The sequence below is a fragment of the Bombina bombina genome, chromosome 5 (genome assembly GCF_027579735.1).
Source record: "Bombina bombina isolate aBomBom1 chromosome 5, aBomBom1.pri, whole genome shotgun sequence".
Taxonomy (NCBI): domain Eukaryota; kingdom Metazoa; phylum Chordata; class Amphibia; order Anura; family Bombinatoridae; genus Bombina; species Bombina bombina.
Window position 1 is genome coordinate 1,158,184,315 of NC_069503.1, and position 23,276 is coordinate 1,158,207,590.

Consider the following 23,276-nt stretch of genomic DNA (forward strand, 5'->3'; position numbering starts at 1 on the left):
TGATGTCAGGTATATGTCTTTAGCTATTTTAGCTAGAAGAGCTTTATGGCTTAAAACTTGGAATGCTGATATGTCTTCTAAGTCAACTTTGCTTTCCCTTTCTTTCCAAGGTAATAAATTGTTTGGTTCACAGTTGGATTCTATTATTTCAACTGTTACTGGGGGGAAAGGAACTTTTTTACCACAGGATAAAAAATCTAAAGGTAAATATAGGGCTGCTAATCGTTTTCGTTCCTTTCGTCACAATAAGGAAGAAAAGCCTGATCCTTCCCCTACAGGAACGGTATCAGTTTGGAAACCATCTCCAGTCTGGAATAAGTCCAAGCCTTTTAGAAAGCCAAAGCCAGCTCCCAAGTCCACATGAAGGTGCGGCCCTCATTCCAGCTCAGCTGGTAGGGGGCAGATTACTATTTTTCAAAGAAATTTGGATCAATTCGATTCACAATCTTTGGATTCAGAACATTGTTTCAGAAGGGTACAGAATAGGCTTCAAGATAAGGCCTCCTGCAAGAAGATTTTTTCTTTCTCGTGTTCCAATAAATCCAGTGAAGGCTCAAGCGTTTCTGAAATGTGTTTCAGATCTAGAGTTGGCTGGAATAATTGTGCCAGTTCCAGTTCTCGAACAGGGTCTGGGGTTTTACTCAAATCTATTCATTGTACCAAAGAAGGAGGATTCCTTCAGACCAGTTCTGGATTTAAAAATATTGAATCGTTATGTAAGAATACCAACATTCAGAATGGTAACTATAAGGACTATTCTGCCTTTTGTTCAGCAAGGGCATTATATGTCCACAATAGATTTACAAGATGCATATCTGCATATTCCGATTCATCCAGATCACTATCAGTTTTCTCTTTTCTAGACAAGCATTACCAGTTTGTGGCTCTGCCGTTTGGCCTAGCAACAGCTCCAAGGATTTTTACAAAGGTTCTCGGTGCCCTACTATCTGTAATCAGAGAACAGGGTATTGTGGTATTTCCTTATTTGGACGATATCTTGGTACTTGCTCAGTCTTCACATTTAGCAGAATCTCATACGAATCGACTTGTATCGTTTCTTCGAGAACATGGTTGGAGGATCAATTTACCAAAGAGTTTGTTGATTCCTCAGACAAGGGTAACCTTTTTAGGTTTCCAGATAGATTCAGTGTCCATGACTCTGTCGTTAACGGACAAGAGACGTCTGAAATTGGTTTCAGCTTGTCGAAACCTTCAGTCTCAATCATTCCCTTCGGTAGCTTTATGCATGGAAATTCTAGGTCTTATGACTGCTGCATCGGACGCGATCCCCTTTGCTCGTTTTCACATGTGACCTCTTCAGCTCTGTATGCTGAACCAGTGGTGCAGGGATTATACAAAGATATCACAAGTAATATCTTTAAAACCGAATGTACGACACTCTCTGACGTGGTGGACAGACCACCATCGTTTAGTTCAGGGGGCTTCTTTTGTTCTTCCGACCTGGACTGTGATCTCAACAGATGCAAGTCTGACAGGTTGGGGAGCGGTATCGGGGTCTCTGACAGCGCAGGGGGTTTGGGAATCTCAGGAGGCGAGATTACCAATCAACATTTTGGAACTCCGTGCGATTTTCAGAGCTCTTCAGTCGTGGCCTTATTTAAAGAGAGAGTCGTTCATTTGTTTTCAGACGGACAATGTCACAACCGTGGCATATGTCAATCATCAAGGAGGGACTCACAGTCCTCTGGCTATGAAAGAAGTATCTCGAATACTTGTATGGGCGGAATCCAGCTCCTGTCTAATTTCTGCGGTTCACATCCCAGGTATAGACAATTGGGAAGCGGATTATCTCAGTCGCCAAACATTACATCCGGGCGAATGGTCTCTTCACCCAGAGGTTTTTCTTCAGATTGTTCAAATCTGGGGACTTCCAGAAATAGATCTGATGGCTTCTCATCTAAACAAGAAGCTTCCCAGGTATCTGTCCAGATCCAGGGATCCTCAGGCGGAAGCAGTGGATGCATTGTCACTTCCTTGGAAGTATCATCCTGCCTATATCTTTCCACCTCTAGTTCTTCTTCCAAAAGTGATTTCTAAGATTCTAAAGGAGCGTTCGTTTGTTCTGCTGGTGGCTCCAGCATGGCCTCACAGGTTTTGGTATGCGGATCTTGTTCGGATGGCTACTTGCCAACCGTGGACTCTTCCGTTAAGACCAGACCTTCTATCGCAAGGTCCTTTTTTCCATCAGGATCTCAAATCCTTAAATTTGAAGGTATGGAGATTGAACGCTTGATTCTCAGTCATAGAGGTTTCTCTGACTCCGTAATTAATACTATGTTATAGGCTTGTAAATCTGTGTCTAGGAAGATATATTATCGAGTCTGGAAGACTTACATTTCTTGGTGTTCTTCTCATCATTTTTCTTGGCATTCTTTTAGAATTCCTAGAATTTTACAGTTTCTTCAGGATGGTTTGGATAAAGGTTTGTCTGCAAGTTCCTTGAAAGGTCAAATCTCTGCTCTTTCTGTTCTTTTTCACAGAAAAATTGCTAATCTTCCTGATATTCATTGTTTTGTACAGGCTTTGGTTCGTATAAAACCTGTCATTAAGTCAATTTCTCCTCCTTGGAGTTTGAATTTGGTTCTGGGGGCTCTTCAAGCTCCTCCGTTTGAACCTATGTATTCGCTGGATATTAAATTACTTTCTTGGAAAGTTTTGTTTCTTTTGGCCATCTCTTCTGCTAGAAGAGTTTCTGAATTATCTGCTCTTTCTTGTGAGTCTCCTTTTCTGATTTTTCATCAGGATAAGGCGGTTTTGCGAACTTCATTTACATTTTTACCTAAGGTTGTGAATTCTAACAACATTAGTAGAGAAATTGTGGTTCCTTCATTGTGTCCTAATCCTAAGAACTCTAAGGAAAGATCGTTGCATTCTTTGGATGTAGTTAGAGCTTTGAAATATTATGTTGAAGCTACTAAAGATTTCCGAAAGACTTCTAGTCTATTTGTTATCTTTTCTGGTTCTAGGAAAGGTCAGAAGGCCTCTGCCATTTCTTTGGCGTCTTGGTTAAAGTCTTTGATTCATCATGCTTATGTTGAGTCGGGTAGAACTCCGCCTCAAAGGATTACAGCTCATTCGACTAGGTCAGTTTCTACTTCCTGGGCATTTAGGAATGAAGCTTCGGTTGATCAGATTTGCAAAGCAGCAACTTGGTCTTCTTTGCATACTTTTACTAAATTCTACCATTTTGATGTGTTTTCTTCTTCTGAAGCAGTCTTTGGTAGAAAAGTACTTCAGGCAGCTGTTTCAGTTTGATTCTTCTGCTTATAATTTCAGTTTTTTTCATTTTAAGATTTAAACTTTGTCTGGGGTGTGGATTATTTTTCAGCGGAATTGGCTGTTTTTATTTTATCCCTCCCTCTCTAGTGACTCTTGCGTATTCATTATCCCATACGTCACTAGCTCATGGACTCTTGCTAATTACATGAAAGAAAACATAATTTATGTAAGAACTTACCTGATAAATTCATTTCTTTCATATTAGCAAGAGTCCATGAGGCCCACCCTTTTTTGTGGTGGTTATGATTTTTTTGTATAAAGCACAAGAATTCCAATTCCTTATTTTTTATGCTTTCGCACTTTTTTCTTATAACCCCACTTCTTGGCTATTCGTTAAACTGATTTGTGGGTGTGGTGAGGGGTGTATTTATAGGCATTTTGAGGTTTGGGAAACTTTGCCCCTCCTGGTAGGAATGTATATCCCATGCGTCACTAGCTCATGGACTCTTGCTAATATGAAAGAAATGAATTTATCAGGTAAGTTCTTACATAAATTGTGTTTTTTTGCTTGTTAACTTGATTTATGATAAAGTAATTTTCTCCAACATAGGTGTGTCCGGTCCACGGCGTCATCCTTACTTGTGGGATATTCTCTTCCCCAACAGGAAATGGCAAAGAGCCCAGCAAAGCTGGTCACATGATCCCTCCTAGGCTCCGCCTACCCCAGTCATTCTCTTTGCCGTTGTACAGGCAACATCTCCACGGAGATGGCTTAGAGTTTTTTAGTGTTTAACTGTAGTTTTTATTATTCAATCAAGAGTTTGTTATTTTAAAATAGTGCTGGTATGTACTATTTACTCTGAAACAGAAAAGAGATGAAGATTTCTGTTTGTAAGAGGGAAATGATTTTAGCAACCGTTACTAAAATCGATGGCTGTTCCACACAGGACTGTTGAGAGGAATTAACTTCAGTTGGGGGAACAGTGAGCAGACTTTTGCTGCTTGAGGTATGACACATTCTAACAAGACGATGTAATGCTGGAAGCTGTCATTTTCCCTATGGGATCCGGTAAGCCATTTTTATTACAGAGTAAATAAGGGCTTCACAAGGGCTTGTTAAGACTGTAGACATTTTCTGGGCTAAATCGATTCATATATAACATATTTAGCCTTGAGGAATCATTTAATATGGGTATTTTTGTAAAATAATATCGGCAGGCACTGTTTTAGACACCTTATTCTCTAGGGGCTTTCCCTAATCATAGGCAGAGCCTCATTTTCGCGCCGGTATTGCGCACTTGTTTTTGAGAAGCATGACATGCAGTCGCATGTGTGAGGAGCTCTGATACATAAAAAAGACTTTCTGAAGGCGTCATTTGGTATCGTATTCCCCTTTGGGCTTGGTTGGGTCTCAGCAAAGTAGATACCAGGGACTGTAAAGGGGTTAAAGATAAAAACGGCTCCGGTTCCGTTATTTTAAGGGTTAAAGCTTCCAAATTTGGTGTGCAATACTTTTAAGGCTTTAAGACACTGTGGTGAAATTTTGGTGAATTTTGAACAATTCCTTCATACTTTTTCGCAATTGCAGTAATAAAGTGTGTTCAGTTTAAAATTTAAAGTGACAGTAACGGTTTTATTTTAAAACGTTTTTTGTACTTTGTTATCAAGTTTATGCCTGTTTAACATGTCTGAACTACCAGATAGACTGTGTTCTGAATGTGGGGAAGCCATGGTTCCTTCTCATTTAAATAGATGTGATTTATGTGACACTGAAAATGATGCCCAAGATGATTCCTCAAGTGAGGGGAGTAAGCATGGTACTGCATCATTCCCTCCTTCGTCTACACCAGTCTTGCCCACTCAGGAGGCCCCTAGTACATCTAGCGCGCCAATACTCCTTACTATGCAACAATTAACGGCTGTAATGGATAATTCTATCAAAAACATTTTAGCCAAAATGCCCACTTATCAGCGTAAGCGCGACTGCTCTGTTTTAGATACTGAAGAGCATGAGGACGCTGAGGATAATGGTTCTGATATGCCCCTACACCAGTCTGAGGGGGCCAGGGAGGTTTTGTCTGAGGGAGAAATTTCAGATTCAGGGAAAATTTCTCAACAAGCTGAACCCGATGTGATTACATTTAAATTTAAGTTGGAACATCTCCGCGCTCTGCTTAAGGAGGTGTTATCCACTCTGGATGATTGTGAGAATTTGATCATCCCAGAGAAACTATGTAAAATGGACAAGTTCCTAGAGGTCCCGGGGCCCCCAGAAGCTTTTCCTATACCCAAGCGGGTGGCGGACATTGTAAATAAAGAATGGGAAAGGCCCGGTATACCTTTCGTCCCTCCCCCCATATTTAAAAAATTGTTTCCCATGGTCGACCCCAGAAAGGACTTATGGCAGACAGTCCCCAAGGTCGAGGGGGCGGTTTCTACTTTAAACAAACGCACCACTATACCCATAGAAGATAGTTGTGCTTTCAAAGATCCTATGGATAAAAAATTAGAAGGTTTGCTTAAAAAGATGTTTGTTCAGCAAGGTTACCTTCTACAACCAATTTCATGCATTGTCCCTGTCACTACAGCCGCGTGTTTCTGGTTCGATGAGCTAGAAAAGGCGATCGATAGTGATTCTCCTCCTTATGAGGAGATTATGGACAGAATCCGTGCTCTCAAATTGGCTAATTCTTTCACCCTAGACGCCACTTTGCAATTGGCTAGGTTAGCGGCGAAAAATTCTGGGTTTGCTATTGTGGCGCGCAGAGCGCTTTGGTTGAAATCTTGGTCAGCGGATGCGCCTTCCAAGAACAAATTGCTTAACATTCCTTTCAAGGGGAAAACGCTGTTTGGCCCTGACTTGAAAGAGATTATCTCTGATATCACTGGGGGTAAGGGCCACGCCCTTCCTCAGGATAGGTCTTTCAAGGCCAAAAATAAACCTAATTTTCGTCCCTTTCGTAGAAACGGACCAGCCCCAAGTGCTACGTCCTCTAAGCAAGAGGGTAATACTTCTCAAGCCAAGCCAGCCTGGAGACCAATGCAAGGCTGGAACAAGGGAAAGCAGGCCAAGAAGCCTGCCACTGCTACCAAGACAGCATGAAATGTTGGCCCCCGATCCGGGACCGGATCTGGTGGGGGGCAGACTCTCTCTCTTCGCTCAGGCTTGGGCAAGAGATGTTCTGGATCCTTGGGCACTAGAAATAGTCTCCCAAGGTTATCTTCTGGAATTCAAGGGGCCTCCCCCAAGGGGGAGGTTCCACAGGTCTCAATTGTCTTCAGACCACATAAAGAGACAGGCATTCTTACATTGTGTAGAAGACCTGTTAAAAATGGGAGTGATTCATCCTGTTCCATTAGGAGAACAAGGGATGGGGTTCTACTCCAATCTGTTCGTAGTTCCCAAAAAAGAGGGAACGTTCAGACCAATCTTGGATCTCAAGATCCTAAACAAGTTTCTCAAGGTTCCATCGTTCAAAATGGAAACTATTCAAACAATTCTTCCTTCCATCCAGGAAGGTCAATTCATGACCACGGTGGATTTAAAGGATGCGTATCTACATATTCCTATCCACAAGGAACATCATCGGTTCCTAAGGTTCGCATTCCTAGACAAGCATTACCAGTTCGTGGCACTTCCTTTCGGATTAGCCACTGCTCCAAGGATTTTCACAAAGGTACTAGGGTCCCTTCTAGCGGTACTAAGACCAAGGGGCATTGCAGTAGTACCTTACTTGGACGACATTCTGATTCAAGCGTCGTCCCTTCCTCAAGCAAAGGCTCACACGGACATAGTCCTGGCCTTTCTCAGATCTCACGGATGGAAAGTGAACGTAGAAAAGAGTTCTCTATCTCCGTCAACAAGGGTTCCCTTCTTGGGAACAATAATAGACTCCTTAGAAATGAGGATTTTTCTGACAGAGGCCAGAAAAACAAAACTTCTAAACTCTTGTCAAACACTTCATTCCGTTCCTCTTCCTTCCATAGCGCAGTGCATGGAAGTAATAGGTTTGATGGTAGCGGCAATGGACATAGTTCCTTTTGCGCGCATTCATCTAAGACCATTACAACTGTGCATGCTCAGTCAGTGGAATGGGGACTATACAGACTTGTCTCCGACGATTCAAGTAAATCAGAGGACCAGAGATTCACTCCGTTGGTGGCTGTCCCTGGACAACCTGTCACAAGGGATGACCTTCCGCAGACCAGAGTGGGTCATTGTCACGACCGACGCCAGTCTGATGGGCTGGGGCGCGGTCTGGGGACCCCTGAAAGCTCAGGGTCTTTGGTCTCGGGAAGAATCTCTTCTACCGATAAATATTCTGGAACTGAGAGCGATATTCAATGCTCTCAAGGCTTGGCCTCAGCTAGCAAAGGCCAAGTTCATACGGTTTCAATCAGACAACATGACGACTGTTGCGTACATCAACCATCAGGGGGGAACAAGGAGTTCCCTGGCGATGGAAGAAGTGACCAAAATCATTCAATGGGCGGAGTCTCACTCCTGCCACCTGTCTGCAATCCACATTCCAGGAGTGGAAAATTGGGAAGCGGATTTTCTGAGTCGTCAGACATTACATCCGGGGGAGTGGGAACTCCATCCGGAAATCTTTGCCCAAATTACTCAATTGTGGGGCATTCCAGACATGGATCTGATGGCCTCTCGTCAGAACTTCAAGGTTCCTTGCTACGGGTCCAGATCCAGGGATCCCAAGGCGACTCTAGTAGATGCACTAGTAGCACCTTGGACCTTCAAACTAGCTTATGTATTCCCGCCGTTTCCTCTCATCCCCAGGCTGGTAGCCAGGATCAATCAGGAGAGGGCGTCGGTGATCTTGATAGCTCCTGCGTGGCCACGCAGGACTTGGTATGCAGATCTGGTGAATATGTCATCGGCTCCACCATGGAAGCTACCTTTGAGACGAGACCTTCTTGTTCAAGGTCCGTTCGAACATCCGAATCTGGTCTCACTCCAGCTGACTGCTTGGAGATTGAACGCTTGATCTTATCAAAACGAGGGTTCTCAGATTCTGTTATTGATACTCTTGTTCAGGCCAGAAAGCCTGTAACTAGAAAAATTTACCACAAAATATGGAAAAAATATATCTGTTGGTGTGAATCTAAAGGATTCCCTTGGAACAAGGTAAAGATTCCTAAGATTCTATCCTTTCTTCAAGAAGGATTGGAGAAAGAATTATCGGCAAGTTCCTTGAAGGGACAGATTTCTGCCTTGTCTGTGTTACTTCACAAAAAGCTGGCAGCTGTGCCAGATGTTCAAGCCTTTGTTCAGGCTCTGGTTAGAATCAAGCCTGTTTACAAACCTTTGACTCCTCCTTGGAGTCTCAACTTAGTTCTTTCAGTTCTTCAGGGGGTTCCGTTTGAACCCTTGCATTCCGTTGATATTAAGTTATTATCTTGGAAAGTTTTGTTTTTGGTTGCAATTTCTTCTGCTAGAAGAGTTTCAGAATTATCTGCTCTGCAGTGTTCTCCTCCTTATCTGGTTTTCCATGCAGATAAGGTGGTTTTACGTACTAAACCTGGTTTTCTTCTGAAAGTTGTTTCTAACAAAAACATTAACCAGGAGATAGTCGTGCCTTCTTTGTGTCCGAATCCAGTTTCAAAGAAGGAACGTTTGTTGCACAATTTGGATGTTGTTCGCGCTCTAAAATTCTATTTAGATGCTACAAAGGATTTTAGACAAACATCTTCCTTGTTTGTTGTTTATTCTGGTAAAAGGAGAGGTCAAAAAGCAACTTCTACCTCTCTCTCTTTTTTTATTAAAAGCATCATCAGATTGGCTTATGAGACTGCCGGACGGCAGCCTCCTGAAAGAATCACAGCTCATTCCACTAGGGCTGTGGCTTCCACATGGGCCTTCAAGAACGAGGCTTCTGTTGATCAGATATGTAGGGCAGCGACTTGGTCTTCACTGCACACTTTTACCAAATTTTACAAGTTTGATACTTTTGCTTCTTCTGAGGCTATTTTTGGGAGAAAGGTTTTGCAAACCGTGGTGCCTTCCATTTAGGTGACCTGATTTGCTCCCTCCCTTCATCCGTGTCCTAAAGCTTTGGTATTGGTTCCCACAAGTAAGGATGACGCCGTGGACCGGACACACCTATGTTGGAGAAAACAGAATTTATGTTTACCTGATAAATTACTTTCTCCAACGGTGTGTCCGGTCCACGGCCCGCCCTGGTTTTTTAATCAGGTCTGATAATTTATTTTCTTTAACTACAGTCACCACGGTATCATATGGTTTCTCCTATGCAAATATTCCTCCTTTACGTCGGTCGAATGACTGGGGTAGGCGGAGCCTAGGAGGGATCATGTGACCAGCTTTGCTGGGCTCTTTGCCATTTCCTGTTGGGGAAGAGAATATCCCACAAGTAAGGATGACGCCATGGACCGGACACACCGTTGGAGAAAGTAATTTATCAGGTAAACATAAATTCTGTTTTTATTATTTTGTAGCAAAGGCATAATAACAGAAAAAGTGTAAAAGGAAAACAAATCAAGAGAACAGAAATCCTGGTTCTCTAAAATTACATAGTAATTGAGATAATTCAAGTTACAAATCATTAAATCGTTCAGTTACTAAGTCATAGCTTGTAAGGCCGCTCTTACATGAAAAACTTGATAGCATCCTTCATTGAGAAACAATAGTCCATGCAGTGAGGAATCTCCTGTTTGAAGCTAGAGTTGAAATAATTTTGTGCACAGTTATGATGCTTTAAGGCCCAAACAAACTACATATTACCAGGAAAAGGATCAACGAAATAAAATAAAGAATTAGTGAAGGGGGAAGAGAGTTAGGTAAAGCAAAGAGAGAGAGATACGGATAAGGGGTTATCTCCTGACCACTCCGCTCCATTTTATTTAAAAACTTGTTATATGTGGGATTAATGTGTCTCCTATTTATCCATGTTTTACCTGTCATGTCTGGGGGCTCTGAGTTCCAAAGGGTAGGGCAATCTAAGTGGGGGGCTCTATTGGATTAGACTAATGTGTTAGGACACATTGTGTAATATCCAGTAATACCATACTTTCTGAAAGGTTTCTTGGGTATCTAGGAGAAATGCTGCCTGTTCTGACATGCTGTAATAAAATTTAATTTTGAGTTTGATTTCTTCCCAGGACGGGGCACACTCCCTCCAATGACGGGCTATACAAATCCTCGTGGCAGTGCATGTTATCTTGATAAACAAATTAATATATTTATTGAATTGTTTAAGTCTGACGTGGAGTAAAGCTTGTTCCATGGTAAGCTTAATAGGGCTGTCTAGGGTAGAGCTTAAAAACCGGGATAGTTGGTTCCACACCCTCTGTGTATGGGAGCAGTCCCACCACATGTGTTTATAGTCCCCCACCTCCCCGCAGCCTCTATAACAAAGTCTAGATCTATCTTTGGTAGAGTGTGAGGTTATCTGTGGAGTTAGATACAAACGGAAGTTGGTCTTAATGCAGTTTTCCCACATGTCTGCACTCAACAATCCCTTTCCTGCACTAGAGAGAGTTGTATGCCAATCCTGGATCTCCATTTCCTTGTTGATATCCTTTTCCCATTTAGTTTGTAGGGTAGATTTGGAGTTTTCAGATGCTAGCTGGATTGCTTGGTAAAGCCTGGAGGGAGATAGTATTCTTGGGCCTGGATGAGGTGCTGCATATGTTCTCTAACATAGAGGGCAAGTTTTTAGTTATGGATGGCAAGAGAGGGTGAATGATGGAGGTAAGCTGCAAGTAAAGGAACCATTCTAATTTGATTGGCTGTAACTTTTCTTGTAATTGTGTGTAGCTCATCATTTTACCTCCTACTATAAGGTCAGCTATTCTATAGAATCCTCTATTTTCCCATTTTTTATTAATGGGGATCAGTTCATGTCTAACTAGGCTTGTGAGTGTGGTTTTAACGGAGTGCATGGGAAGTAGAGCCAAAGAAGTGGTCAGCCTGACCATTGCTTGATCATGAAATCTATCACTGGGTATTCGTGTTGCTTCCTGCTAAGGCACCGTTTAGGGTCCCAAAGAATCATGTGACGTGGGATAAGTCCTGCAATATCTGATTCCAGTTGGGTCCATATAATGTCCTCGTCAGGGTCGTTGAGAAGGGCAGTCTGTGCTAATCTAGCTGCCTGATAGTAGTGTTTAAGGTTTGGTGCCCCCACCCCCACCAATTGTCTGTTCCTAGAGAGGACTGCCGAAGGGATTCTAGCCTTTTTGTTTCCCCTTATAAAACTAATTATATGCTTTTGAAGGTCGTCTAAGTCTGGGGCTGGTATTCTAATCGGTAGGGTGCGGAATAAATATAGGATCCTTGGTAATATCATCATTTTGACTGCCGACAGTCTACCAAACCATGAGAATCTTAGTTTACTCCATTTATTTAAATCTTGTTTGATAGATTTATACATAGGGGGATAATTTGCCTTGTATAGTGCCGTTGAGCTTGTGGTTAGATTAATCCCCAAGTATCTGAGGAGGTGTTTGGCCCATTTAAATTCAAAGTTAGCCTCTATCAGCTTTTTGGTATGGTCCGGGAGATGTACAGGTAGTGCTTCACATTCCTCTAGGTTAATTTTATAGCCTGATATGGAGGAGAAGGAGTTGAGGGTTTGGTAGAGGTTCGGAAGCGTTATTAGTGGTCTTGACAGGGAGAGGAGGACATCGTCCGCGAAGAGTGTGAGTTTATATTCCTTCTGCTTTATTTTAATACCTGTTATATCAGGGGATCTTCTAATATGTTGGGCCAGGGGTTCTATGCACAGTGCAAACAGTAATGGGGACAAAGGGCATCCCTGACGGGTCCCATTGAGGACAGCAAATCTTTCGGACTGGTGACCCATGGCTCTCACGCTCGCTGAGGGGGTGGATTGTTAACTTGATTTAAAGTGTTTTCCAAGCTTGCTGGTCTCATTGCTAGTCTGTTTAAACATGTCTGACATAGAGGAAACTCCTTGTTCATTATGTTTAGAAGCCATGGTGGAACCCCCTCTTAGAATGTGTACCAAATGTACTGATTTCACTTTAAGCAATAAAGATCATATTCTGTCTTTAAAAAAAATTATCACCAGAGGAATCTGACGAGGGGGAAGTTATGCCGACTAACTCGCCCCACGTGTCAGACCCTTTGACTCCCGCTCAAGGGACTCACGCTCTAATGGTGCCAAGTACATCTAGTGCGCCCATAGCGTTTACTTTACAAGACATGGCAGCGGACATGGATAATACACTGTCAGCGGTATTATCCAGACTACCTGGGTTTAGAAGAAAGCGAGATAGCTCTGGAGTTAGAAGAAATACAGAGCATACTGACGCTTTAAGGGCTATGTCTGATACTCCCTCACAATATACAGAATCTGAGGAAGGAGAGCTTCTTTCTGTGGGTGATGTTTCTGACTCAGGGAAAAAGATTCAACCTGATTCTGATATGTCTACATTTAAATTTAAGCTTGAACACCTCCGCGTGCTGCTCAGGGAGGTTTTAGCTGCTCTGAATGACTGTGATACAATTGCAGTGCCAGAAAAATTGTGTAGATTGGATAAATACTATGCAGTGCCGGTGTGCACTGATGTCTTTCCAATACCTAAAAGGTTTACAGAAATTATTACTAGGGAATGTGATAGACCAGGTGTGCCGTTCTCTCCCCCTCCTATTTTTAAGAAAATGTTTCCAATAGATGCCACCACACGGGACTTATGGCAGACAGTCCCTAAGGTGGAGGGAGCAGTTTCTACCCTAGCTAAGCGTACTACTATCCCTGTCGAGGACAGTTGTGCTTTCTCAGATCCAATGGATAAAAAGTTAGAGGGTTACCTTAAGAAAATGTTTATTCAACAAGGTTTTATTCTACAGCCCCTTGCATGCATTGCGCCAGTCACTGCTGCTGCGGCTTTCTGGTTTGAGTCTCTGGAAGAGGCTTTACAGGTAGAGACCCCATTGGATGACATACTTGACAAGCTTAGAGCACTTAAGCTAGCCAATTCTTTTGTTTCTGATGCCATTGTTCATTTGACTAAACTAACGGCTAAGAATTCTGGTTTTGCTATTCAAGCGCGCAGGGCGCTATGGCTTAAATCATGGTCAGCTGGCGTTACTTCAAAGTCTAAGCTGCTTAACATTCCCTTCAAGGGGCAAACCCTATTCAGGCCTGGTTTGAAGGAGATCATTTCTGATATCACTGGAGGAAAAGGTCATGCCCTTCCTCAGGATAGGTCCAAATCAAGGGCCAAACAGTCTAATTTTCGTGCCTTTCGAAACTTCAAGGCGAGTGCGGCATCAACTTCCTCTAATGCAATACAAGAGGGAACTTTTGCCCAGTCCAAGTCGGTCTGGAGACCTAACCAGACCTGGAACAAAGGGAAGCAGGCCAAAAAGCCTGCTGCTGCCCCTAAGACAGCATGAAGTATCAGCCCCCTATCCGGTAACGGATCTAGTAGGGGGCAGACTTTCGCTCTTCGCCCAGGCTTGGGCAAGAGATGTCCAGGATCCCTGGGCGTTAGAAATTGTATCCCAGGGGTATCTTCTGGACTTCAAAGCTTCTCCTCCAAAAGGGAGATTTCACCTTTCACAATTATCTACAAACCAGATAAAGAGAGAGGCATTTTTACACTGTGTTCAAGACCTCCTAGTTTCGGGAGTGATCCACCCAGTTCTAAAGGAGTAACAGGGACAAGGATTCTATTCAAATCTGCTTGTGGTTCCCAAAAAAGAGGGAACCTTCAGACCAATCTTAGATCTCAAGATCTTAAACAAATTTCTCAGTGTTCCATCCTGCCTATGATCCAGGAGGGTCAATACATGACTACAGTGGATTTAAAGGATGCATATCTTCACATTCCGATACACAAAGATCATCATCGGTTTCTCAGGTTTGCCTTCCTAGACAGGCATTACCAGTTTGTAGCTCTTCCATTTGGGTTAGCTACAGCCCCAAGAATCTTTACGAAGGTTCTGGGTCACTTCTGGTGGTCCTAAGGCCGTGGGGCATAGCAGTGGCCCCTTATTTAGACGACATTCTGATACAGGCGTCAAATTTGAAAATTGCCAAGTCTCATACGGACATAGTTCTGGCATTTCTGAGGTCGCATGGGTGGAAAGTGAACGAAGAAAAGAGTTCTCTATCCCCTCTCACAAGAGTATCCTTTCTGGGAACTCTAATAGATTTTGTAGAAATGAGGATTTACCTGACAGAGACCAGGTTATCAAAACTTCTAAATTCCTGCCGTGTTCTTTATTCCACTCCTCGCCCTTCGGTGGCTCTGTGTATGGAAGTAATCGGCTTAATGGTAGCGGCAATGGACATAGTGCCGTTTGCCCGCCTACATCTCAGACCGCTGCAACTCTGCATGCTCAGCCAGTGGAATGGGGATTACACAGATTTGTCCCCTCTACTAAATCTGGATCAAGAGACCAGGGATTCTCTTCTCTGGTGGCTATCTTGGGTCCATCTGTCCAAAGGTATGACCTTTCACAGGCCAGATTGGACAATTGTAACGACAGATGCCAGCCTTCTAGGCTGGGGAGCAGTCTGGAACTCCCTGAAGGCTCAGGGATCGTGGACTCAGGAGGAGACACTCCTTCCGATAAACATTCTGGAACTAAGAGCGATATTCAATGCTTTTCAGGCTTGGCCTCAGCTAGTGACAATGAGGTTCATAAGATTTCAGTCGGACAACATCACGACTGTGGCTTACATCAACCATCAAGGGGGAACAAGGAGTTCCCTAGCAATGTTAGAAGTCTCAAAGATAATTCGCTGGGCAGAGATTCACTCTTGCCACCTATCAGCTATCCATATCCCAGGTGTAGAGAACTGGGAGGCGGATTTTCTAAGTCGACAGACTTTTCACCCGGGGGAGTGGGATCTCCATCCGGAGGTGTTTGCACAATTGATTCATCGTTGGGGCAAACCAGAACTGGATCTCATGGCGTCTCGTCAGAACGCCAAGCTTCCTTGTTACGGATCCAGGTCCAGGGATCCCAAAGCAGCGCTGATAGATGCTCTAGCAGCGCCTTGGTCCTTCAACCTGGCTTATGTGTTTCCACCGTTTCCTCTGCTCCCTCGTCTGATTGCCAAAATCAAGCAGGAGAGAGCATCGGTGATCTTGATAGCACCTGCGTGGCCACGCAGGACTTGGTATGCAGATCTGGTGGACATGTCATCCTTTCCACCATGGACTCTGCCGCTGAGACAGGACCTTCTACTTCAAGGTCCTTTCAACCATCCAAATCTAATTTCTCTAAGGCTGACTGCCTGGAGATTGAACACTTGATTTTATCAAAGCATGGTTTCTCCGTGTCAGTCATTGTCACCTTAATTCAGGCTCGAAAGCCTGTCACCAGGAAAATCTATCATAAGATAGGGGACAGATTTCTGCTCTGTCTATTCTTTTGCACAAGCGTCTGGCGGATGTTCCAGACGTTCAGGCATTTTGTCGGCTTTAGTTAGAATCAAGCCTGTGTTTAAATCTGTTTCTCCACCTTGAAGCTTAAATTTGGTTCTTAAAGTTCTTCAGGGGGTTCCGTTTGAACCTCTTCATTCCATAGATATCAAACTTATATCTTGGAAAGTTCTTTTTTTGGTAGCTATTTCCTCAGCTCATAGAGTTTCCGAGTTTTCTCCCTTACAATGTGATTCTCCTTATCTGATTTTCCATGCAGATAAGGTAGTTCTGCGTGCCAAACCTGGGTTTTTACCTAAGGTGGTATCTAATAAGAATATCAATCAGGAGATTGTTTATTGTCTACTCTGGACAGAGGAGAGGCCAAAAGGTATAATACGCTTAGCTTATGAGACTGCTGGCCAGCAGCCTCCTGAAAGGTTTACAGCTCATTCTACTAGAGCTGTGGCTTCCACATGGGCCTTTAAAAATGAGGCTTCTGTTGAACAGATTTGCAAGTCGGCGACTTGGTCTTCGCTTTATACCTTTTCAAAATTCTATAAATTTGATTTGCTTCTTCGGAGGCTATTTTTGGGAAAAAGGTTTTACAGGCAGTGGTACCTTCCATATAAGTTCCTGCCTTGTCCCTCCCTTCATTCGTGTACTTTAGCTTTGGTATTGATATCCCACAAGTAATGGATGATCCGTGGACTGGATACACCTTACAAGAGAAAACATAATTTATGCTTACCTGATAAATTTCTTTCTCTTGTGGTGTATCCAGTCCACGGCCCGCCCTGTCATTTTAAGGCAGGTGTTTTTTAAATATTAAACTACAGTCACCACTGCACCCTATGGTTTCTCCTTTCTCTGCTTGTTTTCGGTCGAATGAATGGATATGGCAGTTAGGGGAGGAGCTATATAGACAGCTCTGCTGTGGGTGATCCTCTTGCAACTTCCTGTTGGGAAGGAGAATATCCCACAAGTAATGGATGATCCGTGGACTGGATACACCACAAGAGAAATAAATTTATCAGGTAAGCATTAATTTAGTTTTTTTATATTTGAGTAAATCTTCTCTGGGAATGTCCTTAATGTTGTCATTATAGCCTCTTTGTTTTAATCTGGGTTGTTCGTGTACATCATCTCTGTGGTACAGTTTCTTTTGGCCCTGATAAATTCTCTCTTCGGGATGCCGCTTAGGACATGTTTTGGGTGACATGAGTCAAACTGCAGTATAGTGTTGCCCGAAGTGGGCTTTCTATATAGTGCAGTTTCTATTGTACCATCTTTGTTAGCTGTAATTGATGGATTTTGAGTCATGTTCCCCTGTACATTTAATGCCACATGTATTGTTGTTTAAGTACTCACAGAAAGCATCTGCTTCATGGGCACTGCCATCAAAAATAAAAAACAAATCGTCTATATACCTGTAAAAGTGTTTGATGTTGTCCTTAAAGGGATTCCTTTCTCCAAAGATGTGGAAGAGCTCCTACCAACCCCTAAAAAGGTTGACGTAAGAGGGGGCAAATTTAGCCCCATGGCCGTTCCACGTCTCTTGAGAAAGTACTCATTACCAAACATAAAAAAATTGTGTGTTCAAAGATACTCTGTTGCTATTAACAGAAATGTCTTCGTGGCAGCTTCATATTCACTATATGAGTTCAGAAAAAAATCCAGACCTGTAATACCTTTGTCATGTTGTATACAGGTATATAATGTGACATCTACAACCAAGAATCTATAATTAGGTTCTCATTTGATTTTATCCACTTTGGTCAGTATGCCTATAGCTGCTGTGTGACACATTATACAAGGCAGTATATAAACCAAACGTAGGTTGTACTGCTAGATATAATATGCCTATAGCTGCTGTGTGACACATTATACAAGGCAGTATATAAACCAAACGTAGGTTGTGCTGCTAGATATAATATGCCTATATCTGCTGTGTGACACATTATACAAGGCAGTATATAAACCAAACGTAGGTTGTGCTGCTAGATATAATATGCCTATAGCTGCTGTGTGACACATTATACAAGGCAGTATATAAACCAAACGTAGGTTGTGCTGCTAGATATAATATGCCTATAGCTGCTGTGTGACACATTATACAAGGCAGTATATAAACCAAACGTAGGTTGTGCTGCTAGATATAATATGCCTATAGCTGCTGTGTGACACATTATACAAGGCAGTATATAAACCAAACGTAGGTTGTACTGCTAGATATAATATGCCTATAGCTGCTGTGTGACACATTATACAAGGCAGTATATAAACCAAACGTAGGTTGTGCTGCTAGATATAATATGCCTATATCTGCTGTGTGACACATTATACAAGGCAGTATATTAACCAAACGTAGGTTGTACTGCTAGATATAATATGCCTATAGCTGCTGTGTGACACATTATACAAGGCAGTATATAAACCAAACGTAGGTTGTGCTGCTAGATATAATATGCCTATATCTGCTGTGTGACACATTATACAAGGCAGTATATAAACCAAACGTAGGTTGTGCTGCTAGATATAATATGCCTATATCTGCTGTGTGACACATTATACAAGGCAGTATATAAACCAAACGTAGGTTGTGCTGCTAGATATAATATGCCTATAGCTGCTGTGTGACACATTATACAAGGCAGTATATAAACCAAACGTAGGTTGTGCTGCTAGATATAATATGCCTATAGCTGCTGTGTGACACATTATACAAGGCAGTGTATAAACCAAACGTAGGTTGTGCTGCTAGATATAATATGCCTATATCTGCTGTGTGACACATTATACAAGGCAGTATATAAACCAAACGTAGGTTGTGCTGCTAGATATAATATGCCTATATCTGCTGTGTGACACATTATACAAGGCAGTATATAAACCAAACGTAGGTTGTGCTGCTAGATATAATATGTCTATAGCTGCTGTGTGACACATTATACAAGGCAGTATATAAACCAAACGTAGGTTGTGCTGCTAGATATAATATGCCTATAGCTGCTGTGTGACACATTATACAAGGCAGTATATAAACCAAACGTAGGTTGTGCTGCTAGATATAATATGTCTATAGCTGCTGTGTGACACATTATACAAGGCAGTGTATAAACCAAACGTAGGTTGTGCTGCTAGATATAATATGCCTATAGCTGCTGTGTGACACATTATACAAGGCAGTATATAAACCAAACGTAGGTTGTGCTGCTAGATATAATATGCCTATAGCTGCTGTGTGACACATTATACAAGGCAGTATATAAACCAAACGTAGGTTGTGCTGCTAGATATAATATGCCTATAGCTGCTGTGTGACACATTATACAAGGCAGTATATAAACCAAACGTAGGTTGTGCTGCTAGATATAATATGCCTATAGCTGCTGTGTGACACATTATACAAGGCAGTGTATAAACCAAACGTAGGTTGTGCTGCTAGATATAATATGCCTATAGCTGCTGTGTGACACATTATACAAGGCAGTATATAAACCAAACGTAGGTTGTACTGCTAGATATAATATGCCTATATCTGCTGTGTGACACATTATACAAGGCAGTATATAAACCAAACGTAGGTTGTGCTGCTAGATATAATATGTCTATAGCTGCTGTGTGACACATTATACAAGGCAGTATATAAACCAAACGTAGGTTGTGCTGCTAGATATAATATGCCTATAGCTGCTGTGTGACACATTATACAAGGCAGTATATAAACCAAACGTAGGTTGTGCTGCTAGATATAATATGTCTATAGCTGCTGTGTGACACATTATACAAGGCAGTATATAAACCAAATTTCTCCCCGTCCTGAAAGCAGCCATAGGTACTTTTTCAAACTGCTATAACTTTTAATGTGAGTGAGTAAAGGATTGATTTCCTTGACACCACAGTATATAAGAAAGATGGTTTGTTGGCTGTGGATCTATTTAAGATAGAAACAGACTGTAACAATTTGCTACATTTTACAAGCGCTCATCCTCTTGCTCTGGTGAAGAGTTTACCCAAAAGTCAGTTCAAGCGGGTGAGACTTATTGTCTCAGATGAAAATATAATTGGAGAAAGGCTATCTGAGATGGGTGAACATTCCCAGGGCCTCCTTGTTAAAAGAAAAAATAAAAGTGAAGAAAATCTCTAGAATTATTTTTGTAAATGAATATTCTCCTTTGAGTAGCCAAATACAAAAGATATTGCGCAAGCATTGGCATATTTTGCAAATCTTGAATCCTGATGTAAACGAGTTTGAAAATTTACCTATGGCTGCTTTTAGGAGGGGGAGATATTTGAAAGACACACTGGGGAAGGCAGATGTTGTCCCTAAGAAAGTTATCAGTCAGAGGTTTATTGATAGTAAGAATTTGGGATGCTTTCCCTGTTTAGGGTGTCAGAATTGTAACAGTATCATTAAAGGTCCAGTTTGTACCCATCCACGTACAGGTAAAAAGTATAGACTAAGGGATTACTATACATGTAATATAAGCTATGCTGTTTATCTTATTAAATGTCCCTGTGGGTTGGGGTACGTTGGCGAGACCACCCGTAAGGTCCGCAAGCGTATCTACCAACACAAAAGTAATATTAGGACAGTGAATCTGGAAGCACCATTCTCTAACCATTTTATTTCTGCTGGTCACAAAATAAACCAACTTAGGTTTCAGATTTTGGAACAGGTAAAAATGCCATGGAGGGGTGGTGACAGGGCAAAAAATCCTATTTGGTAGAGAATTATACTGGATTCATGAGTTAGGGACGATGGCCCCTGGTGGGATGAATAGAGAAATAGTTTGGGGTGTATGCCTTTAAACAAGTTCTAATTGTTTGTATATAGATAATGCTATTATTAAACTGCTAGGGGGTGCTGTTACCTTATCAACATTTGTAAAACATTTGTGTCAATCTATTTCCATAAAACGGATTTATTAAGCTAGGACATTATACAATATGACCACTAGCTGGAGCTATTCCTATACAAAAATGTAATAATGTTAATTTTTAAAGTAAGGGGTTAACCCAGGTGTAGGTGTGTGTAGAGGTGTGGCCTTGAGCCCATTTAAGGCTGATTTTAATTGTTTGTACAATAGACATGACTAAGGATGTGAATCCGAAAGATTGTCTTTTTTATTATGTTGGCAAATAAATAGTTTTACTACAACTTTTGGTGGTGTTGCTATCCTCTTTTTTTTGTATTTACATTATAATTGAGTAGCTTGTACACCTGCATATTTGCAGCCCCACATTGGGGGTTACCTTGGTGCTGGAACACACTGGACTCTCTTATTCTTATTAAACACACCTATTTGTGATGAATCCAAAGACCATGATGTGCATGAGACTGGCCATGATGTGCACGAGACTGGCCATAATGTGCACGAGACTGGCCATAATGTGCACAAGACTGGCCATGATGTGCACGAGACTGGCCATGATGTGCACGAGACTGACCATGATGTGCACGAGACTGACCATGATGTGCACGAGACTGACCATGATGTGCACGAGACTGACCATGATGTGCACAAGACTGACTGACCATGATGTGCACAAGACTGACTGACCATGATGTGCACAAGGCTGACTGACCATGATGTGCACAAGGCTGACTGACCATGATGTGCACAAGGCTGACTGACCATGATTTGCACAAGGCTGACTATGATGTGCACAAGGCTGACTATGATGTGCACAAGGCTGACTGACCATTATGTGCACAAGGCTGACCATGATGTGCACGACAATGACCGTGATGTGCACAAGGCTGACCTTTTACATTTCCCTCATTCAGGCCAGCAGTGGGTAATGATGGATTTGGCACATATATCTTTGACTCAGATTTGAACGCTAGAAAGTAATTGTTATGATGTTTAATGTGTGATCATAGCTGGATAGCTCTCCTGACCAAGATTAGACTGAAACCCTCTAATCTCTTATTTCAGATTGTGGGTAAGCGTCTTCCACCAGACCAGTTCACCAGTCTACTTTTCATCACATTTGAAGGACTCTCAGACCCCGATAGTAACTGCTCTCGAGCGGCCACTGTGATGATCAACTCTCTGCTAAAGGATCGGGGGTCAATATTGCTGGCAAAGGTAGTGGAGTAATAACCATGTCTGCTTGTGCTACATATGGACCAGTGCATGGGACAAAGAATGTGCTGGACATGGGCCAGAGGATGGACTAAGGGTGGGCTGAGCAAATGATGGGCTGGTCATGGGTTAGGGAATGGGAGATAGGCTGGTTATGCATCTGGGTATGTGTTAGGGAATTGGGGAATGACTGGTCATGCATCAGGAGATGGGTTCGGGGATGGGGGAATGACTGGTCCTGCATTAGGAGATGTGTTAGGGAATGGGGGAATGACTGCTCATGCATCAGGAGATGGGTTCGGGAATTGGAGAATGTCTGGTCATGCATCAGGGGATGGGTTAGGGAATTGGGGAATGGCTGGTCATGCATCAGGGGATGTGTTAGGGAATGGGGGAATGGCTGGTCCTGCATTAGGAGATGTGTTAGGGAATGGGGGAATGGCTGGTCATGCATCAGGGGATGGGTCAATAGATGGTAGGAATGAGGGACACACATTTCTATGGCTTTCTAAGCTTTTCTGCAGGATCCCTTGTTCCACAAATCCCTTTATTTAGAAATCCCATGTTTATACACTAACTCACCTCCCCCACACAGTAACTGACCCCATTTATATTACAAACCACATCATCCAGGTTGCTTTACTAATATGTTTGAAAGAACACAAGGCACCACCACAAAAGACCTAGTTCACTGTTACCCCCCCTCCTCAGTGCCTGGGTTACTGTGTGCCTCCCCCTCCTCAGTGCCCGGGTTATTGAGTGTCTCTCCCTCCTCAGTGCCCGGGTTATTGAGTGTCTCTCCCTCCTCAGTGCCCGGGTTATTGAGTGTCTTTCCCTCCTCAGTGCCCGGGTTATTGAGTGTGTCTCCCTCCTCAGTGCCTGGGTTACTGAGTGTCTCTCCTTTCTTAGTGCCTGGGTTACTATGTGCCTCCACCTCATCAGGGTTCGGTTTACATTAATGTCCTCCTTCTGCAGGTCCCAGAGATCATTATTCGTGTTCATGAGCAGCTTCAGGAATCCCAGCAGGAGCATGTGAAGAAGGCAGCCATGCAAACAATCTATATCCTCGCCACACAACATGTATCTGCTGTGGTCTGCAGTTTACTTTCAAGCCCCATACCCTTTGATAGGTGAGGCCAATAATACCTTTGTTAGTTATGGGTCTGAAGACAGCTGTAAAATGTGAATAAATTAGCCACAAGAGCCACTTTAGACATTAATAGTACTGTAGCCAACATAAATGCTAAATTGTATATACCTTGTCTGGGCACTTAAAGGGACACTACCCAATTTTTTTCTTTCATAATTCAGATAGAGCATGACATTTTAAGCAACTTTCTAATTTACTCCTATTATCAAATTTTCTTTATTCTCTTGGTATCTTTATTTTAAATTCAAGAATGTAAGTTTAGATGCCGGCCCATTTTTGGTGAACAACCTGGGTTGTCCTTGCTGATTGGTGGATAAATTCATCCACCAATAAAAAAGTGCTGTCCAGAGTTCTGAACCCCAAAAAAGCTTCGATGCCTTCTTTTTTAAATAAAGATAGCAAGAAAACGA

At 42.4% G+C, this 23,276-nt stretch overlaps 1 protein-coding gene across 1 annotated transcript in view; it reads left to right on the plus strand.

The window, feature by feature from the left end:
• The window catches only part of MROH1 (maestro heat like repeat family member 1), a 1,587,326-nt gene that overhangs the window by 1,315,088 nt on the left and 248,962 nt on the right, over positions 1–23,276 (plus strand). Inside the window, exons 32-33 of the mRNA XM_053715983.1 lie at positions 21,567–21,719; positions 22,692–22,846. Of these exons, the coding sequence (XP_053571958.1) occupies positions 21,567–21,719; positions 22,692–22,846 (308 nt within the window). The remainder of the gene's footprint in view (positions 1–21,566; positions 21,720–22,691; positions 22,847–23,276) is intronic.